This window comes from Neovison vison, chromosome 11, assembly GCF_020171115.1.
Source record: "Neovison vison isolate M4711 chromosome 11, ASM_NN_V1, whole genome shotgun sequence".
Lineage (NCBI taxonomy): Eukaryota > Metazoa > Chordata > Mammalia > Carnivora > Mustelidae > Neogale > Neogale vison.
The window spans coordinates 131,521,823-131,544,773 of record NC_058101.1 but is presented as its reverse complement, the minus strand read 5'-3'; the positions used below and the strand labels follow the sequence as shown (position 1 = coordinate 131,544,773).

At 33.9% G+C, this 22,951-nt stretch overlaps 1 protein-coding gene across 1 annotated transcript in view; it reads left to right on the top strand.

Annotated features, from left to right (window-relative positions):
* Nucleotides 1-22,951, top strand: part of FSTL5 (follistatin like 5) — a 764,561-nt gene that overhangs the window by 697,589 nt on the left and 44,021 nt on the right. The window contains exons 14-15 of the mRNA XM_044224773.1: nt 4,725-4,832; nt 12,366-12,490. Coding sequence (XP_044080708.1) covers nt 4,725-4,832; nt 12,366-12,490 — 233 coding nt within the window. The remainder of the gene's footprint in view (nt 1-4,724; nt 4,833-12,365; nt 12,491-22,951) is intronic.

Genomic DNA, 22,951 nt, shown 5'->3' with positions numbered 1-22,951 from the left:
CTTAAATAAAATAATAATGATGTTCTTAATAATAATAAGTTTTGGAACACTGTTTAATTTTGCAATTTGCCTTTCCCAGTCTTGTAGATTTAAAGTCCCATTAGTTGTATGTTGAATACTGCTATTTAAAAAGGTATTGTTCTAAGTGCATAGGTTGTATTATTGACTTAAACAAGCAGGAAAAAAAGCTGCTTTCTTGGAACCTAGAATCCATTAGATGAAGATAGACAATGAAAAATAGGAATACTAAACATGCAAATTATAATATGTGCTCAGGTGGTAAGTGCTTTAGAAAAGGTAAAACAGTGATGTAAGACCAGGTGGAATTAAGAAAACTAAGGATGAGAAGATGTGTACCAAGCAAAGGCTGGTTATAGCATTAAGCAGGAGATCAGACTGGGTCCCTGGGCGCAGGAGTTCTCAGCAGTGAACACGTTGAGGAAGCAGACACTGGGCTATCTAGGGGAAGAACATTCAAGGGAAAAGCCCGCCGAAAAGCAGAAGTGAGGCTGGCATGCTGGATGAGCAGCAGGGGGCCCAGAGCCCCTCCCCTGGAGTAGCAGGTGAAGGGATCAGAGAAAGAAGACAGAAGGGGCAAGTGAGCCAGGGTGTGGTAGTCATTCAAAAGACCTCTGTCTTTACTCTGAGGGAAATGAGAAGACGCTGTAGTGCTTTGAGAAGATTAGTATTATGATCTGTCTAATGCTTACCAAAAAATAAAAATCATTTTAACAAATCTGTTGAGGAAGGTGGTGAGTATATAAAAAGTTAAAAGTTAGAAACCATGTGATGCGATTTGAGAGGATAGAGGCTCTGTTCTTGATGGTATCAGTAAGGTACTGCCGAGGTCAGTATTTAAAGGGCAGATAGAATTCGGTTTCCTGAGAATGTGAGGCATGGGAGAGAGAGGGCAGTCAAGGATAAGAGAATCTTTACAATGTCTTTCATAAAATGTGGAGAAATACTTAAACTACTTATAACACAGAGACAGGATTAATTGTGGCAAGAAAAAAAATATTTTAAGTATCAAATATAGTGCCTTTCTCTTTTACAAAAGCTAATGGCTTTTAAGCTTACTCATCATTTAAAGTAATTTCCAGAGTGTACTAGCAGGTATTTTGTGAAATCCAATACGTGCAATTTGTTCCTTTCAAAAGTTGACAATATAAGTAGGAAAATATCTGTTTTTTGGCTGAAGATTGGTATGGCAAGATTATCCTGAAGATGGTTGTTTGGAAATACTTCTGTCTTTGTTACATGATCTTGTTTCTGAAAACTATGTTAATGTTCCCTCAGTAAAATGTGTTATATCTCCACGCTTGAAAAGTTGTAAACAGATATTTTTTTCCCCAAGAGTTAAACATTTTCCAAATAAAGTATGTCAGATGTATTTTTCTTCATTTTTGATCTGCATATCTTTTTTCAGTTCTGGTGAACTATTATAACCCCAAACCAAAATATATTGAATTTAATACCAAACCTCTGAAATGCTGAGAGACAAAAATGTTCAAACGTTTTGGAGATCACTGAGCAGATATTTTTCAAAATCGGACACTGTTTTGAAAATTGATATATTTCTCTTTCAAATACATATATCTTAATTATTTGAAGGCAGTTGTTCATGGACTGCTTTTTGACATCTCCTGAAACATATTCTCATCAGTTAACTTTAAAAAATAGTCTCTGTCTTCCCATTTATAAAAATATTCATACTTAAAAGCTCAATCAAAGCATCACCTCCTCCCCTTATCCTTCATCCAGGTTTGTACTTTTTCCTCTGCACTTTCCTGGCATTTGGTCCTTATTTTTATTTTGTGACTAGGCATCTAGCTATTTCAAGTTCTTCCACCCTCTAGCCTCTAATTCTTTAAGGAATTAGAGACTGTGTTTATTTACTTTCTAAATCTCAGATTCTTCATTTGCTAAATAAAGGTGCTGAATCTCCAAACTTTAAAACACTATGAGGCTATTGTCATGAAATACCTCTAGTTCAATTAGCTTTTCTGACAGTAATAGTAGTATTTCCATGGTGCACCACAGAAAAGCTTAGTAACTTCCTGAGGTTTTGTTATTTTATGTTATTTTACTTTTTTTTTATGTTACTTTACTTTTTTTTTTTTTTTTTTTTCACTTAAGTGAGGACCCTAAAATTCACAGTCCGCTTCAGAATGCATGCTCGTAAGCATAGTGTATACTTTGGGGTGCCTGGGTGGCTCAGTGGGTTAAAACCTCTGCCTTCAGCTCAGGTCATGATTCCCAGGGTCCTGAGATCAAGTCCCGCACTGGGTTCTCTGCACCGCAGGGAGCCTGCTTCTCCCTCTCTCTGCCAGCCTCTTTGCCTACTTGTGACCTCTGTCTGTCAAATAAATAAATAAAATCTTAAAACAAACAAACTAACAAACATGGTGTATTCCGCCATTCATTGGTTCTCGGCTGGGTCTGTACTGCTTATACAGATAATACAGATGATATTTGGGCCCTTGGATTCCTTCCACTTTCCAAAAGAGAAAAAGTCCAAAGAATATTTCTTATACATGAGGGAACAATAGGAGGGCAATGTATGCACGCGGTGTTGGGAATTAAACTAACAGCTAGGAAGGATGCCGACTCATATTCAGAAAGGTTGCACATTGGGGTAAACAGATCATCCAATCCCAGCTCTGCTGATCACCTGCTGGATGACTCCTGGTAAGGCTGTTTCGTTTTTTTGCCCTGCTTTATGTGGATATTAACTTAATCATGGACTGTGGTATGCCCTAGAAGTTAATACTAAGGAGAGGAACCAGGAAAAGAAAAGAACCTTATGAGAGCTGGCAAGTTGGAAATTTTCATTTAAATTTTTCCTTAATATTTAAAGTTACCTAAAGCTCTTTGCTCTTTGTGTAACTGACTCTTAACAATTGAATAACAGTGAGGTCTTTGTTATATTGCTTTTGTTGTTGAACTATTTTATCTTTAACATTGTAAAGACCTAGAGATTATTTCTTTTTAAGCTGCATGCAAAATAGGGTAACTTATAATCACGTACAGATCAAGTTTTACATATAAAAGGGAAAATATGAAAAATCAAAGGAATCTTAATGCTTTGTTATTAGTGTAATAATTAATGATGGCACTTTTGCTATATACACATTGAAATTATTGATGAGTACATGAAGAATTTAAATGAAACATCTGGCATTCACTGGATTACAATTAACAAAACACCAGACTATTTCTTAAGCAATAAAGCTATTTAATTATCCCAAATAACTTCGTCTAGAGACAGTTACTCTAGGTTTGTGTAGCAACTCAAGGCTGTTATGGAGAATTCATTCTCCTTTCATTTTTCTCCTGCCAAATCCTCAAAGTGTTGTGTGGCTTTTCCTTCTTAAGCTTATTGTTTCAGGCCTCAAAATGACTTTGGAAATGAAGGCTTAATCTTGTTACATGATAGTGTTCAAAGTAGGAAAAAAGAGAAACTGTGGCACAGTATCATTGTAAAAAATGATATCATTCATCTTGTTAATCCTTATCATGTATAACTGAGTCTAGGTCATGTGACCACGGGAGCCACTAGAGAGGCTGGGAAACTTGGCATTTGTGAAAGGGGAATAGGCTTAAATCTCTGGTGCTTGCCAAGTGAGCTGCCTTCCCTGAGAAAGTTGTTGACTACAAGATTCCAAAACAACATAATGGCTCTATTAGCCAGGAAGAAAGTCAGGGAAGACATTAATACAGAAATGTTTAAGTAGGCATTTTCAGAAATTAAATAATTAATTCAGTAATCCAAGAGTATTGCGAATTTTAAATAGATAAAATCCGGGGCAAGTCTTTTGAAAATAAATACTTTAGTATGACTAAGTTGCCAACATTTAGCTAAAATATGAACCTTCACATGTTCAAACACAAATGTACTTTACCTTTAACCCACTGAGAAGAGGATTGCATTATGAACTAGGACTTGGGAAATTCTCTAAGAATATTCATCAGAACTTCTTCAGAAAGAAATGCTTTCAATATTGAATAAAGGTAGTGTTATTGAATACAATTTGTTTCATGTTATAAAATTAGAAAAATATACATAAAGAACTACTACAGGAAATTACTTTAAAAAGGTATTAGCTTGAAATATAAATAACTTGAAATTAAGGTGAGCGAAATAACTTCCTGGCAGCAATTTGTTTTCTGGAAGTTTTGTTTTAAGTAAATGCTAAATATTATAAACAGTAGCAGAAAAACACATTTACCATATCAAGGATGGTTAAGAAATGCATTTATTTCTTTCTGTGATTTTAGATTTCTCGTTAAGGAAATTAAATTAGGTAATCTGTCATTAGGGTTATCACTGTATATCAGACTTAGGCATTTTAGCACTATAGATGGCCAAATCCCATGCCCGGCATTAGAATGAAAAAATACCTAATAGTATAAACATAGTTCTTACCTGTGTTCAACAATTGAATAAAATATACATATTAATCATTTATATATCTTAAGTTCCTAAATAGCTTCTCCACAGACACCCAATTTGCATAGGTAATAAAGGAACATAACACTATATAAAATTGTGCAAAAACATGCTGGGTAAAGTATCATATTTCCAAATTAGAAAAATCAGAAAATTGGCAACATAAATTTTTAATTTGGTATCTAAACGCTTGTGTTCTTTCATAATGTCTGGCATAGTTTTAAACTAATATTTCAGTCTGAAAACATTTTTTTTCAACTCCCGTTTATTACAGGCAGTAAGCACAGACCCTGTACCAGTTAAATTACACTATGACAAATCACATGATCAGGTCTGGGTGCTGAGCTGGGGTACCATGGAAAAGATTTCCCCAACACTGCAGGTAAGCACATTTCAGTGTATTTGAGAAAACCGTGGTATTTAAACCTTTAGCTATCTCATTGGATATTTATAACTATTCGAGAGTGATCTTCAGCTAAGGACTGTACTTTAATCACTTCTAGATCTGCACAGAAAAGGGTGAAGAAGTTAATACACAAGTACTTGTTTGAATGGAAAATATTGCATGTCATTCTTATCAAAGTTTAGACTATATGCAAACAGAAAAACCAATGACTAGAAAACTGATGCCATTAGTGAAAAATAGTCATAATTTGTCTTTCAACAATTACCTGCCTCCCTTCAGTTTTCATGAGAATTTTCTTGTTTCCATCTCTTTTTTCCAAAATGGGGCATGTGAGCTAGAGACCAAGAGAGTTAGATAGTCTCAAGGCAGATCTCTATTTTTCCCCAGACAGGTTGTATGATATTATCTGAGAACAGACTCATTTCTAATTGGGGAATAAGCAGTATAATCTTTGTGGAATTTGCTTATGTTTTAAAGTTGTTTATATAGAACTTGACAGAGGAAAAATTATATATTTTGACAATGTCTCTTTGGTACAGTTTCAATTGTTGGAGTTAAAAGTTTAACAGAAAACTGAGAGGGAATGAGAAGGAACATTCGTCCCTGAAAATGTTTTATCTATATCTCAGACTACCTTGTGATTATAGCATGGCTGTGAACATTCCACTTATTACAAATCATTAAGCTTTGGCTGGTTTTCAGTAAGTCAACTGAGTGCCATGTTTTTTATTTTAATCCATTTTCACTACCAATACCTTAAATGTTTTCGAAAGATTTTTAGTTTTGCAATATTTAACTTACAAAAGACAGTACTATGGAAATCTTTTAAGAGAACTATCAGGATGAAGATTCCTATTATATTTCATTAGAAATATGTGTCATTTGAAACATCTAACATATAATAGTATTCCAGTTATCTATTGTGGCAAATCAAATCACCCTAAAATTTGTTGTGTTAAACAGAATTAAAGAATGACTTACTACCCATAGTTTTGTGCTTCAGCAATCTGGGCCGTTTGTAGACATAATTGGGGAACACTCAGATGGCCACACTCATCTTATTACAGTACTTGGGTAGTTCAAAATAGCCTCACCCCCACGTCCATTATGTATTAGTGGTGAATAGCTGGGTGGCTTAGGTCTACTGCATGTGCGTGGTCATCCTTTAGACTGGCATGTCAGCATGGTGGTTCCAGGGTATAAGAGAGTGGAAATTGTGAGGCTAATTAAGATGTAGGCATTAGAATTCTTATTAAGTCACTTCCATCACAACTTATTGTTGTTGTTTGTTTCATTTTTTAACCTTTTTTTAATGTTCAGTTAGCCATTGTATAGTACATCATTACTTTTTTGATGTAGTGTTCCATTATTTATTAGTTACATATAACTCCCAGTGCTCATCATAGCACTTCTCCTCCTTAATACCCATCACCTTTTACCCCCTCCCTCTACCCTTCTTCTCTCTGAAACCCTCAGATTATTCCCTGGGGTCCATAGTCTCCCATGGTTCTTTTCCCTCCCTGATTTCTCCCCCTTCAGATTTCCCTCCCTTTCCCTATGGTTCTCTATGCTACTGGTTATGTTTCACATATGAGAGAGACCATATGATAATTATCTTTCTCTGCTTGACTTAACTTTACTTTAAAAAATCCCCTCCAGTTCCATCCATGTTGACACAAATAGTGGGTATTCATCTCTTCTGGTGATTGAGTAATATTCCAGTGCATATATGTACCACATCCTCTTTATCCATTCATCTGCTGAAGGGCATCTCGGCTCCTTCCACAGGTTGGCTCTTGTAGACAGGGCTGCTATGAACATTGGGATACATCTGCCCCTTCTTATCACTTCATCTGTATCATTGGGGTAAATACCTAGTAGTGTAATTGCTTGCATTCCCACCAACAGTGTAAGAAGATTCCCCTTTCTCCACATCCTCACCAACATTTTTTGTTTCCTGTTTGTTAATTTTTTGTTGTTGCTATTGTTAATTTTTGCCATTCTCACTGGCATAAGGTGGTATCTCATTGTGGTTTTGATTTGTATTTCCCTGATGGCTAGTGATGTTGAGCATTTTTTTGTGTGTTTCTGTTAGACATTTGTCTTCTTTGGAGAAGTGTCTGTTCATGTCTTCTGCCCATTTTTTAACTGGGTTATTTGTTTTTTTGAATGTTGAGTTTGAGAAATTTTTTATAGATCTTGGATACCAGCCTTTTATCTGTAATGTCATTTGCAAATATCCTCTCCCATTCCATGGGCTACCTCTTAGTTTTGTTGACTGTTTCCTTTGCTGTGCAGAAACTTTTATCTTAATGAAGTTCCAAAAGCTCGTTTTTGCTTTTGTTTCACTTGTCTTTGGAAAAGTGTCTTGAAAGAAGTTACTGTGGCCAACGTCGAAGAGGTTACTGCCTATGTTCGCCTCTAAGATTTTGATGGATTCTTGTCTCACATTGAGGTCTTTCATTCATTTAGAGTTTATCTTTGTATATGGTGTAAGAGAATGGTCCAATTTCATTCTTCTGCATGTGGCTACCCAATTTTCCCAGTACCATTTATTGAAGAGACTTTTCCATTGGATATCTATATTTTTTCCTGATTTGTCAAAGATTAGTTGACCATAGAGTTGAGGGTCCATTTATGGAGTTTCTATTCTGTTCCATTGGTCTATGTGTCTGTTTTTATGCCAATACCACCACAATTTCTTGATCAAAGCAAGTCACACTGACTGCCTAGTATCAAGAGGGTGAAGTAACAGAGCTCATCTTTTGATGGAAAGAATATAGTCTTCATCTATCACCACAATATGGTAATATTATCTAGTTATTTGATATTTTGTACTTAAATCCTGACAAGATAGAACAGGTCAATATCTATGAATTTTTTAAAAAATTCACTTATGAATTATATTTAATGCTATTACCTTTAAAATAAACACATCTTATAAAAGTTAATATATGTATATATGTGTATATATATTTTTTCTTTTAAAGCTGTATGAATTTTCAATATAGCATATTCTTTGGAACTGAATCCTTCTCCTCCCCTTTGGTACTTGCTACTTTGATAGATTAATAGCTTTCTCAGTGTTGCAAACCTTCCATAAAGCACTTTAGGCAAACTCCTTTAATATAATACAGAAAGGGAGAAAAAGTCTTTGAAAAGGTGTTAAGTAACTTTCCACACATTATTCATCCATTTAAAAATGGGTTATTTTTCTCTGAAAGTCCAATAAAAATATGCTTTTAAGATTTAATGAATTTTTAAAATATTTGTTGGGTAGAGGGAAAGGTGAGTCTCACGCCTGAAAATAAAATGTAAGAATTGAGATGTAAATAATGTAAATGTAAAATAAAATGTAAGAATTGAGAAGTACTCTTAAAATAGTACATATAGTAAGATTTATTTGCATAAAGTAACATTTATACACAAATGCATACACATATATATGTGACAGATTAGATAAGATAATATATAGATAGTTAGCAGACTGACAGGAAACACAGGGTCTTTGGATCAGAGAACAGACCATTTCTTACTTAGGAGCATGCTAGTGTTTATGCTCCAGCCTCCATCCCAAGGGTGATGTAGTGACAGACTAATGTTACCCTGTATGAATAGCACATTTGCACTAACAGGAGAAGAAACCTGGAATTATGTGTCTCAGAGTTTTTGTTTGTTTGTTTGTTTGTTTTTAAGACTGTTGGCATATCAATCTATCCTCTCATGACAGATAGAGACTTTTATACTCTATACTTATATAAATAATAATATATTGTTATAGTCTCGAATGCAAATTTTACCCGATAAGTATGCTAGAATGTCAATAAGGCTCAAGGGAATTAAGTCTCTACTTCTCTGAGGTACAATACCCCACCTTCATCTTCCAAGGCATTCTTGCCATCATCCTTTCTCCAACTTTGCTAGAGCTCTTTGCTTAGAAAGACCTTACTCAGCAGAAATATCAGAATATTCAGGATGATTGTCTTCCAACAAGATTCTCAGGAAACATTTGCAAAAGGAAATGGAATTTAAGATTTGTTTGACAAGAGAAACAGACTTTCCTTTGGTGAAATCAAAATCACCAAACCAAAACATGGGCAAAATTCCATTTTTGCCCAAGTGTCCTTGTGCTATGTTGAAAGATCAGACTAGAACTAGAAACATTGATGCTAGGTTGTGATGGGTAGATAGGCAGTAAAATTTTGCCCTAATGTAGTATATAATAGTGGCCACTGAAACCTATCAATGATCAAAAATCCTATGTATACTTCTACTTTGTGTTTTTTTTTTCCTAAGATTTTTATTCATTTATTTGACAGAGATCACAGGTAGGCAGAGAGGCAGGCAGAGAGAGAGGAGGAAGCAGGCTCCCTGCTGAGCAGAGAGCCAGATGTGAGACTGGATCCCAGGAGCCTGGGATCATGACCTGAGCCGAAGGCAGAGGCTTTAACCCACTGAGCCACCCAGGTGCCCCCTACTTTGTGTTTTCATTTTGACTATAATCCGATCTATAAATTTTTGTCAATTATGGAAGCAAAATATATTATTTTCTGTGATATTTATAATTAATTAATAAAAACCCATAAACTGTCATGGTAGGTGTATAAGACAGTGATTTTCCAATTAGTGTTCTCAGATGAATTCTCAAAGATTTACCATAGTTATTTTTTTCCTTTTTAAAAGGCATTTATGCCTTATGAAAATTTAAGACATGCTATTCTAAAAGTCATGTGACTCTCATCTGCACAGTTTTACAATCTATATGTAATGTCATTTCAAATGCACAAAATTAGAGAAGAAATGTCCCCAGGAAACAACTTGGAATAAAGTCTTTACACCTTGCTGTTGGCCAGGATGTAGGCCCCAGCCAGATGGGGTGACAGTGGGATGTGGCAGCTGTAGGTTTGTGGAAGACATCGCATATGGAGGAACCAGCAGCAGGATGCAATTAGGAATGAACCAAGGATTGTTGTAAGATTGGACCTGTTGATTAAGGTGCATCATAGATCAACCTGTGCATCCTTGCTGTTAGTCAGCTCAGTCCTGAATCTGGCAGTCCACTACATCTTGTTCACCTGCAGTAGTGAGAAGGACCTAGAACCATCAGGGAACAAAGTCCAGACTGAGAAGAACTATGGAACTGGCATTGCATCTTTTACAACCTAGGACTGTGCCAAACACAAAGGAGATGCTCAGATGCTTAATATACCTTCACTGGCATAAAATATTTTTGCATCAGTAAGGTTGGGATACATTATAGTGTTGTTTGAATATTCAGTTATGTGATGCCTGTAGATTACTGAGAACACATAATTGGCATGTAACAAGCTCTTAGTAAATATTATTATTGCTGTTGTCAGTTTGAGTATTAATTTTGAATACTTGTATATGCATTTCAGAACTAGGCACCCCTATACAAACTAAGGGGAAGAAAATTTGAGGAATCCCTTTTCCATTACTTCTGTTGACCTTTATTAAAATCTTACAGACATGAATGGCTAAAATCCACTGAAAATGTCCTCATTGACATTCCTTAATAAAATAGGTATGGTATCTTTCTAGTTTTTTTTTAAAGACTTTGGTTCTCTCTTCCTCTGGGCACACGATAGGCTCCTTTTGGTTGGGAGCCATATGATTAGTTCTGGCAAATGTGGTCTGTTGTCAGTGGAAATAGTCAAGGTAGTTGGCTCGTTCAGCATGGGATACTAAGTGAAACAGTAGATACCCCACCAAAACCCTCGGCGAAATTCATGGGTGTGAGATGAAATCTTCAAGCCTCTAAGACTTTAGTATTTTTTTTTTTTCTATTTTTCTTTTTAACCACAACGTAACTGAGCCTATCCTGTTAAAATCATAATAAGCTAACTTCATTGAAAAGGCAATTTCCAGAGGGAACTCAATGAGTTTCCAGGGGGAACTCACATGAGTGAAGAAAAATTAGCTATTCAGAAAAAAAAAAAAAAAATCAAAGTGCTACTTACTTCTGTCATAAAAACCAAAAACTGCATTTTGAGGGAGGAAAGTAATTGCCTTAAGAGAGTGAGTCAATTATTTAGGAAGTTTAATTTGGTGGTCATATATAGAAAGAACTTAAAAGGGGAGAAATAAAGACAGAACGTGCTTTAAAAGGCTAACACAGAATGATGGTTGACCAGCAGAAACAACAGGAAAACAAATGGAGAGGTGTGAAAAATCTGAAGAAAGAAGTGATAGAATTTGGCGCATAATGGGATACAAGGAATAAAAGAATTTAAATGCAGTGATCTTCTCTTTAATGGACTATAAAGGTTTTATTTATTTTTTATTATTTTTTTAAGATTTTATTTATTTATTTGTCAAAGGGAGGGAGATCACAAGTAGGCAGAGAGGCAGGCAAAGAGAGGAAAGCAGGCTCCCCACTCAGCAGAGAGTCCAATGCAGGGGTTTGATCCCAGGACCCTGAGATTGTGACCTGAGCTGAAGGCAAAGGCTTAACCCACTGAGCCACCCCAGCACCCTGGATTATAAAGATTTTAAAAACCAATTTATGATGACTAAGAAGAAGAAATGTCTTTGATTAGAACTTACTTAAATCTGGGGCACCTGGAAGACTCAGTCTGGTTAAACATCCATCTCCTGGTTTTTGGCTCAGGTCAGGATCTCTGAGTTGGAACCCATGTTGGGCTTCATGCTCAGCAGGGAGCCGGCTCAAGATTGTCTCTCTCCCCGTTTCCTCCTCCCCACTTCTCACTCTCTCTTCTCTAAACAAATTAAAAAAATAATAATAAATAATAACTTCCTGAACTTTGTTACTTTCAATTTATAAGAAGAAAAAACATTATAATTTAATCTATTCTAATGTTGCTAAGAACTAAAATGATTTCATATGATTTGTTTTGGAATTTTCAGTTTTGTTCCCGGCTGTGTTCTATATTAGGATGAATTTTTTTGTTTTGTTTTGTTTTTCTGTTACACTTCCACAAAGCTGAAGAAAGAAAGAAAAACCTGTAATACTTGCTTTTATTTACCCCATTCTCCTATTACACATTACTGTATTCAATATACTATCATCAACTCCACAAAGCTGAAGAAAGAAAGAATGGAAGGAAGGAAGGAAAGAAGGAAGGGAGGAAAGGAGGGAGGGAAAGAGAGGAGCAAGAAAGAAAGAAAGAGAAGCAAGCAACCAATAATCTCATTTATATCATATGTAGAGTTGCTTTATTTTTCTCATTATATCAAGGTTAATGCTTTTATAATACAGAAGTTGTTTCTACCTATTTTATAATTTAGGCAGAAATTATTCAAGACAAATCATTCTCTATTTTTTATTTCTTTAGAAAAACAAATTTCTATGTTGAAAATAAGCAAACAATTACAAAAATCCAATTTCCTTAACGATATACTAGTTTTGAGAGGGCAATAAAGAGTCTCTGAAACATTTCCTGATTTGTTTCATCTCTAAACACAATTAATGCTGGTACTATTAAGGGAATGCACTGGCAATGTCTAACTGTAATATGCTCTGTTTAGGTAATAACGCTGGCCAGCGGGAATGTGCCACACCATACTATTCACACCCAGCCTGTGGGAAAGCAGTTTGACCGAGTGGATGATTTTTTTATTCCTACTACAACACTCATCATCACCCACATAAGGTAAATGCTAAATGAGTGATTGACTTTCAGATTTCTCTCTGGTTTTGATAGGAAGCGAGGGGAAGTCATAAAAAACAAAATACATTTCTGTTATACATGGATACACGCATAATTGCACATGATTTACCTTGTCTCATCTGCTTGATGAACTTTTATCAACTTTAGTAATGAATTTCCTGTCCTGTATTTCTTTTTATGCCTCAAAAAGGAGTGAATTTTAGACAATCAGTTGCTTTTTAAAATCAATTTTATAGTTAATATTTTTGCAAATAGCCATTGGAGTTTTCTTATTAAGCTTTTGTAAAATGCTGATATTCGAACTTGGCATGATGAAAGAAACACTTTCATAGAAATCCATTCAAATATTATAATGACATTCTTTAATCATTTTCCTCTTATAGAAATGAGCATAAATCTGTATTGGAAGCATATAGTAAATTGAAATGTTTGAGGCCTACACTTTGAAGAAACATGATGTGTTCTACCTTTGAATGTATTTATAAGAGGTGAAAAGATAATTACTTCTAATGACATTACTCCAAAGTGCCATAGAAGGGTTTAAATGCTTGACAGAGAGAGACAGAATATATCATAATTTTAAGTATATATTTTGATAATTTACCGAAAAACTTTTAAAGTATCACCTAGCAATGTTAGTGAATTTGAACCAAACTATCATTTTGTTGTGTTTCTCAAGTAAATTATATTGAGAGAGAACTGTTCCAGATGTTATATGACTCATTATTTGATTCTTACATATATATATATGTTTCTTTTGTATTAAATTGGAATTATCTTATCTAAGAGTTAGCGTTATAAGAATTCTCAAACTTACAAAAGTAAAAAAGGGAGTTTAATAAATCAGAATTGTGTTCATCTTCAGACACTACATAGAAACTGTCATTTGCATAGCCAAGTATGTTTTCAAAGAGGTTAGTACATTTTTCAAGCAAATGACCATTACTTTCAGAATGTCTATTATGTGCTCAACAATAATGTGATTAAAAAATATAATGTCCTGTTATAATTATTACATGTTTTATGGAAAATAAGTGGAACTTTTTGAAAACATAGCATATTTTTAAAGTATTGTATTGAAGTAATAATTTTTACATCTGACTGTAAGTGCTATAATAGTACAGACACAAAAGAAATTAGAATATGAATGAAAAATGGGACTGCTTGAGATAGTATGAAAAAAATACATTTTTATTTGGAAATGAGTGTTATATTCCTCTGTTATTTTCAAGTTGCTGATAAATTATTATCATCAATAATTTACTGTGTAACACTTGCTTTCTATTTATCCTATTCTTCTATTACACATTACTGTATTCAATATACTATTATCAACTTCGTTTTTTTTTTTCCCCCTGAATGCACTAGTAACAGAATTATTTGGGGCAAATTTCCTGGTCTACAATACTAATAGGGTTAATAGTGTATAGTGTGGGCTGTTTATTTTCCCCTGCAACCAGTAAATTATATCATTGTGGTAAAATAGCTACCAGGTCAAGAGTTTAACTTTGTTTAAATGCAGCAAGTGCTATGTGTAATTCTGGGTTTGTATTTATAATTGATATACAAAATTATATTGCATGATTATAGAATTGCTATATATGCAGTCAGAACATAATATCTTCTTAGGGTTGAAATGATTACTATATAGCTAGAGTTGGAGCTAATAATTAGAAGAACATCTAAACAATGGGAACACATATAAGGCAAACTTTTATTTTAGTTATTTCTTTATATTATGAAAAACACTGAAAAGTATGCTTGAGGATATTTTTAAACATCATTTTCCTTTTAGGGATGGATAGGCAGGGATGTTTTGCCATACTTGTAAAATATAATAAATTAAATTATAGCAAGCCTACTTGCATAGCTTGCATATACAGTGCCATTTTCATGAATGTGAATGATGGTCAAATTTTCTACTGCATTTCAAAGTAATTATTCCTATTACTAAGCGAAGAGTGAGAGTAAAAATTAGCATGCATTTTCAAAGTCAAAACATTAAATATAAATTATTTTTAACATAATGAGAATTTTTTTCTACGTCAGGAAAATCTGAGGGACAGATACAGTCTTTTCTCCTACCAATCTCATGTAACATATTTTTCTAACCAAATCTGGCGTGTGTTTAAATATGTGTTGCAGAGATTGATCTTGTTTGTAACTTGAGTTTTTCAGAATTTGAGACTATTTTCTGATGCTGGGCTTGGTATATATTTCCAGGCCAGGCAGAAGGTCTGACACATAATTCGTGTTTAATTAATATGAGTTTCCTTCCTCTGACCCCTCATCACATTAATCTACTTTTCTCTCAGATTGCTACACTCTCATTTCAAATAATTTATATCTCAAATGTCTGAAAAGATCCTGGACAAGTGTCAGGATTTTATACCCTAAGTGCCTAAAAATTGGTAGGCTCTTAATTCATGTTTCTCACAGGAATGGAAGTAAAGAAGAAAGTGCTATGCTATTTTCTAAGCCAGACTATGTCTAAGACTGAGAGAATTACATAGCATTAAGGGAACTGTATTTCTTTTGTACTGAATTTCCCAGCATCTAACACGGTATCAGAGATGCAACAAGTACTGTATTAAGTGCACATGAATTATGTGGAAACAGTAAATACAAATAATAAATACTTAGATCTCCCGTCAGATCAAAGTCTGAAGGTCCCAGCAATAACATTTGCCATTGGCTATTGTGAATTTAGCCAGTTTACTTCATTTCTTTCTGAGGACTGGAATGAAATAATGTTTAAATATTAAGTTACAGGGGCCTGGGTGGCTCATTCAGTTAAGCAGCTGCCTTCAGCTCAGATCATGATCCCAGGATCCTGGGATGGAGTCCCAGCTTGGGATCCCTGCTGAGAAGGGTGTCTGCTTTTCCCTCCACCTCTGCCCCTCCCCCTGCTTGTACTCTCTCTCTTTCTCTGTCAAATAAATAAATAAAATCTTCAAAAAAAATATCAAAAAAATTTTAAGTTGCCCATAACCATGATGTAGATATTACTCATAATCCACACTGTACCAGGGGTTTCCCTGTGAATAGTGACAATTTTGCTAAAGGTTTGTATTTTCCCTGCTTAACTTCTCATTTTTTCTACATTTTTCTCCCTTTTCAATGTCTAAAATTCTCAGGTTTGTTTAATCTAGTCTGTAAAGTAAATCGAGACTGAGGAATTTAAGAGAACCAAAATTATTTTATCCATCTATGTTAAAAAACAAGTTTGTAGCTTAAAAAATAACCAATCTTCACAAAATTTAGAAAGTTGTTCACTTTTTAAAACAGCTTAAAATTTTCAGCATTTAAAAAATTTTGGGATCTTAATTTATGTCCCTCATTTTTAATTGAAATATAGTTGACATTTGATACTATATTAATTTCAATTGTACAACATAGTGATTTGACAATTCTCTACATCTTGCAATGCTTGCCACGGTAAGTATAGTTACCACCTGTTACCATACATAAATATCACAATATTTTTGACTATATTTCCTGTTAGTACTTCTTAATCCCCTTCACCTATTTCACCCAACCCCTCTTTGTCCTCTCCCTTGCAACCACATTTACTCTTTGTATTTATGATTCTGTTTGTTCATTTTGTTTTGCTTTTTAGATTCCACATATAAGTGAAATCATTCGATATTTGTCCTTGTTTGACTTATTTCACTTATCAGGATAGCCTCTAGATCCATTCATGTTCATAAAAGATTTCATTTGTTTTAATGGTTGAGTAATATTCCATTGTATGGAATGTATGTGTGTGTGTTTGTGTGTGTACATGTGTTTCATATCTTTTTTATCCATTTTGAATGACCTGAGAAAGTTTAATTTTGGAAAACTCATTAACATCTAAAAAATATCTGAGAAAGAAGGACTGATTCATTCAGTTCCTCAGTGATCTCCTTCCCATTCCTTGAGAGACACAGTCCAGACCACATGCAGTTATTTCTATTTTTAAGTATATATGTTGCCTAAGTGAGCACACATACAGTTATTCCCATTTTATCCTATGGAATGGCACTTTAATAGTAAAAAGAATCCCGTTTTGGTTTTATGTATTCCTTCCTTCTCCATAGGAATCAGAAGAGTACCTGAGCCCTAGGCTGAGATACACTGATGCCATACTTCCTTTGATCTAAATCAAAATGGTCTTTAAACGATTGGGTTCTGGTTACGGGACTCAGCTATAGCTTGTGTCCGTGCCTTACACTCTCTTGAATATGCATGCTTACCAGGGGATAATAACTATAAACTAGCACGCAGCCATTCTTTAAGATACAGATATGTGAGCCCCAACTGTGAAGTCACTTTGGTTTAATGAAACTAGACTTCCTGGAAGATAAGAGAAGAAGTATTACAATCCTGTCTCCCCAAAGTTCCAACTACCTACTCAGCTTCTGAAAGGGATTGACTAAATACTTATTGACTAAAAGTTTGTTTTTAAAAGTTTATTAAAATTCTAACATATGTATTTTTAATATTGAGTGTGAGTTGCTTAATATCTACTTCTCCAATTGTTTAGGGAAAACTTAAATTACTTGATATTTAGCTAATAACACAGATGATAATCTGATGTTTATTGAAATATATTGATTTAAATCACTCTATAATTATGTTTGCTTTTTTGTTTTTAAAGTAAGAGTAAAGAAATCATACCTTATATTCTGTTAATTTTCATAAAAACAGATCCATTGAATATTTAATAAGTGATGTACTTTTCATATTAGTAATTCATAGCACAATACAGTTAACTGGCAACATATATTAACTAGATACTCATTTTTCAGACTTGTAGTTATTAAAGAATTTTCTTTAAAAACCTTAAACTCCACCAAGTAATTAATTAATCATAAATCATAGTTCTAAATTTGAAGAGATTATGCAGTGAAAAAGAATGTGTTTTGTAATGACATGAGAAATATAAATTTCTTATATGAGGAATTTCAATTTGCATTTTTATCTTTTTCTATATACAAATATATCCAGAAAGGAAAAATTAAAAGAGACTATTAAAAATGAAAATGCATGTAAAATTCTCAGAAGAATCAGTTATGTCTATTTAATGTATAAAAATTGAAATAATAATTCATTTTCTTTTTTAAGCACAAGTGTTCTACAAATGTAAAGGAAAATGTTTCATTATTGTACTCATAACTTGTATCCAAAATGCTAAGTTATTATAATATCATTACATGCAAATAGATATGTGAAAGATAGAGTTCTACTACTCTTAACGTTTTTTATGATATGGATAATGCATGGGAAATTTAGTAATTTTTGCATCAGTTTTTTAATTAGCTAGAGATTAAAAAGTAATTTCAAAGCAATTTATTTTTTTTCCAGAAAAATTGTTGTATCATAATGGTTGTATTATCTTCAAAGCAACTAAATCTCATAAAGAATGGACATTTACATAATTGATTGTGTTTCATTTTTATACTATTCTGAAGAGAAAAATTTAAATGCCAATTTCTTATTGTGATATATGTAAAGATTACAACTTACTGTGCAAATGCTACTATAATTAGCATAGGAAATGAAAACCACAGGTTTGACAGTGATTTATTGCATTATTGCATGTTTATTTTTAAAATATTCCCTTGTGTGAGTTTAGAGGGGTGAGGAGAATTGAGAAAATGAGAGGAGAAGCTAGTGAGATGAAAGATATTCAAGCAGTGAATGGCAAAGTATTTCCATGGGACTCTCCCCGAAAATACTTCAATAATTTTTCTAAAGAATGATTTATTTTTGGTAGTGGGGTGATGAAAGTGGGATTTACTTAAGGGCCAGCATGGTTGAGAGCAAGGAAACTTGATAAAGCTTAGTGGAAGATATGGAGAAGGACAGAAACTACAAGGTATGACAAATGCAAGAATTAGCAGAAGTATTTCTATCTTGTCATGTCATGAATGTCACGTCATGTCTTGTCATGAATAAAATTAGTGGAAAGATAAGAAAGGGGGGAACAACTAGATATTTTTACCTACATTACAAAGGCACAGCTAATACTCAGGTTCATTAGGGCTCTAAGAAATTATTTAAATTTTCACTGACCAAAATAATACCTTTGATACAATTTTAAATAGATAAAATACATGAAGAAAAATTGTGTTTTATAGTCTGACCCTTGTAACATCTACAAATCATGTGTCTTGGATTTCCTGTCCTCTCTGAAGTTGACTACAACTACAGACAAATTTAATCCTATCTAATTCACCTAAAAGAGGAAACTTTTAGTAAAAAAAAGAAGGAAGTTATTTCTGATTTATGTGTTACTTCAGGAGTAGTGTTGAGATAGAAAGGGAAGATAACAACTTCAACGATGCTATTTGAGATTCTTCAAAAGGCCTGTCTACACTTGACATCACCTCCAACATCAGCATTTGGTAATATTGCCTGGATTTAAACTACTCCTGTTACTTTGGGTTATGTTTCTCTAGAAATCTACCTTGAAAGTACTCCTAGTTCTTAACAGGAAAATGGAAGGGCAGTTTGGAAATTTGACATTTTTCTTATTGGCATTTTTATTTATGGGTTGATTGGTTGATTATGTAGTCTCTTAAGATTAATGTTTGAACTTGGGAGGATGTGTGTGTGTGTGTGTGTGTATTTATTTCGATCTATGATTACATGATAAGTTATAAGATGAATAGAGTATATATAATAGAGTACTTGAAAGCAACAAGTATTTACATAAAAACTGAGAATGCCAATTCCAACATTTTTCTTCTCCTCTGGACTTGACCTACTAAACAAAACAAACAAACAAACAATATTCCAAAAGTTTCCTTGTAACACTCATCCCTTCCCTACCACATACCTTAAAATGATGTCAGTGTCAAATAATTATCTCAAATTGGGTAATTCAGGCATTTCATGGAAAGTGGACCTCAGTGTTACTTTTCAGTTCTGGTGGGCTGGAAAGGCAGTTTTAAGACCCTCAAAAGTCAAATGAGTGAGAAGAATGTAATGTAAAAGGGTTGCAGACAAATGTGGAATAAGGGGCTCAGAGCTTATCCTGTTCCAGATGAGTCATAACTCCTCCCCACCCAACGGCTATGGCTCCACTGTAAAGGATGAAGAAAGCTGAAATAACAAGTAGCGGGCACCATTCTAGGAGTCTGGAGAGAGGTCTATAGCGCTCCTTTTCTGTTATAAATTACAGCAAGGAAATGATTAAGAAGGGATTGGGTTTGATTTATGTTTCCTTGAAGCTTCTCCAAGGGAAAAATAAACATTCTGTGAAAGTGAAAGTTAAAGTAAAGTATATCATTCTTCCTCATATTTTATCAAATCTGTTAAAGCAAAATTATATATATGGCTAGCCATTTATCAAGACAACCCTACACGTGTGACTTGATTCATGGACAGGCCAGGTATATGGAGATACAATGTCAGCAGCAAAATTGCCTGGGTAACTGAAATCCTGGCACATCAGAAATTGAAAATATCAGTTGTTCAATCCTTTATAGGAAAAATATAAACTAAAGATGATAAGCAAAAATCAAAATTGTTTCAAAAATGATTCTTAGATAAAGATCTCACAAAATCACAGTTCAGTGTTTTTTTGTTTGTTTGTTTTGTTTTGTTTTGTTTTTGTTACTCCATTCATCCTTATATGCTAATTTCTCCCACAAAGAAACAAACTAACAAACTATAAGGATTCTAAATAAACCAGGAGTGGGAGCTCTCTCTGTCTGTATTCTCACATATAGTGAATACCTGAAACATTTATGAATTCTGAAACTATGATCTCCTCCCCCAGAGTCTCTGAGGTTTTTCATTGCCCTCTCCACAGCACACAAACACAAACTCTAGATTGCCAGGACCTGCAATATCTTGGGACCCTTACATTTCCATAGCCTAGTGCACTATTGAAAAACAGAAGACATTCATAAGTGGCTTATTAAACACAGTACATATGTATATGTTTGTGAGTGGGTATGCAATACATATACAAATCATGTTGGTAAACTTTCCAAACTTTTTATATGGGTGCACAGTTTCTTCTACACAAGCTCTTGATAACTTGTTTCATCTTACTTTTAAAGAAGCAAACACACTTGTTTTTTCTTTAAGATTTTATTAATTTATTGACAGAGAGATAGAGAGCACAAGTAGGCAGAGTGGCAAGGAGAGGGAGAGGGAGAACCAGTCTCTCTACTGAGTAGGGAGCATGACGTGGGGATCAATCCCAGGATCCCAGGATCATGACCTGAGCCATAGGTAGCTGCATAGCCAACTATGCCACACAGATGCCCCTAAACATACTAATTTTTAAAGAAGTAAACATGGGGCACCTGGGTGGCTCAGTCGTTGGACATCTGCCTTCAGCTCAGGTCCTGGGATCCAGCCTTGCATTGGGCTCTTTGCTTAGCAGGAAACCTTCCTCTCCCACTTCCCCTGCTTGTGTTCCCTCTCTTCCCTGTGTCTCTCTGTCAAATAAATGAATAAATTCTTAAAAAAAAAAAAAAAGAAGAAGAAGAAGAAGTAAACACACCCTTCAATTTGGATCTGTAATGTTATTCTCCTTTTTCATTTTGGTTATGGGATTTGTTTTTTTTATTTTCCACTTTCTTAAGCATACTTGTGTAGCTAACACATTGAGTATAAAATGCTTAGACAGAAAACCATTGAGCGCTTACAGCCAAGTGTTGCGTGTATATGTTCCTGTGTGTGTGTGTGTGTGTGTGTTCAGTTTGTTAATTTCATTATTTCTTGAGTTAGAGAACACTGTCTGCTTCCTGCTTGGTCTCTGCCCTACATTAACAGGTCTCTGCACTATCTAAGTACTGTTAAAAAAAAAAAAAAAGAATCTAGTGTCCAAGAAGGCCAACTCCTCTTTTGGCAGAATATACACTTAACCAGATTAGTAGGCCATATTAGCTATGTAATATATATATATATATATATATATATATATATTTATATATATTTTATTGTATGGGTAAATGAGGTTGGATTTAAAGAGCAAACTATATTTAAAATATGAGGATCTCTGGGCGCCTGGGTGGCTCAGTGGGTTAAGCCGCTGCCTTCGGCTCAGGTCATGATCTCAGGGTCCTGGGATCGAGTCCCACATCGGGCTCTCTGCTCAGCAGGGAGCCTGCTTCCTCCTCTCTCTCTGCCTGCCTCTCTCTGCCTACTTGTGATCTCTCTCTGTCAAATAAATAAATAAAACCTAAAAAAAAATTAAAAAAAAAATAAATAAAATATGAGGATCTCATTATTTTTTAAAAAGGCTAAGTTTTGTACAGGTGTTATTAGTGGACTCCAAGCTTTAAGATTTAATAAAATCCCTAAGTAGATTCATTCTATGACATTTTTTATTGAAGAAATCAATGGAGCACTAATAATGTGTAATTTAGAAACACTCTACATTGCAAATCTGCCTCTTGAGTTTTATTACGCAAAGAAAAATAGCTCTTGCTTCTCTCAAGAGGTCCTTATGCTAACTCATCAAGGTGTTCAGTAAAACATAGGGCTGTCCATTTGACAAGACCCAGGATTCTTAGGAGGCAGGTGTGAGATATACATAGCAAATTTGTATGGTCTTCTTTTTCTTTTCTTTGTCACATATGATTTTAAGTTTTGCTGGAATTGTAAATCAAATTTATTTTACCTTAAATGAGTAAATGATATGGTTGTATAGATTACTTTGCTTTTTTGCTTGGTAGTAAAAACAAACTCAGATAACAATTAAGGTTAAGAAAGAAAAATACCAAAATTTAAAGTACAATACAATATATCAAGAGAGGGGCAAAACTCATCCTGAGAACCTAACTAATTTCTTATGTGAATTTAATATATGCACTACATGGCCCATTTTGTACATATGTTTAATAGATTATAGTATTTTGAATCAAGTGTATAAGACATTAACTAGTTCTCATAAAATGTGTATACAAATGAATAGTGTATATTGGGTTTTCTAATTCTTTCTATCTGAAGTGGCTTTGTTAGTATTCTGTTAAAAGTTGATATATTTTACCATAGTATCTTATTTTATGAATTCATTAGTTTTTTGATAAAATATTTTATTAAAATGCTAAAACTTAACATACACATATCATAACTTTAACAAAAACTCTTTTTTGAATGAAAGACTCCTACTGCAGTTCAATAGAGTAATATAGTTGAAAATAAATAATTTTATCTTTGAATATTGTGTAAAGTCAATAGAACTGTGGTCAGTAGAACATTTTTTTTGAAATTTTCTGTGAATGTGACTAAATACATATATATATATATACATATATATATATATACACACACACACAGCACTTCTCAATTTTAATTAATTATAAAAACTTATTTTAAATGTAAAATTAGTGGTAGTAGTGGGAGGTGTCTTTAGATGGACAACATGGTGGCACTGATACTCTATTTATAATGAGTTAAGACTATAAAAAATATTCATTGTGAATCCACACAAGT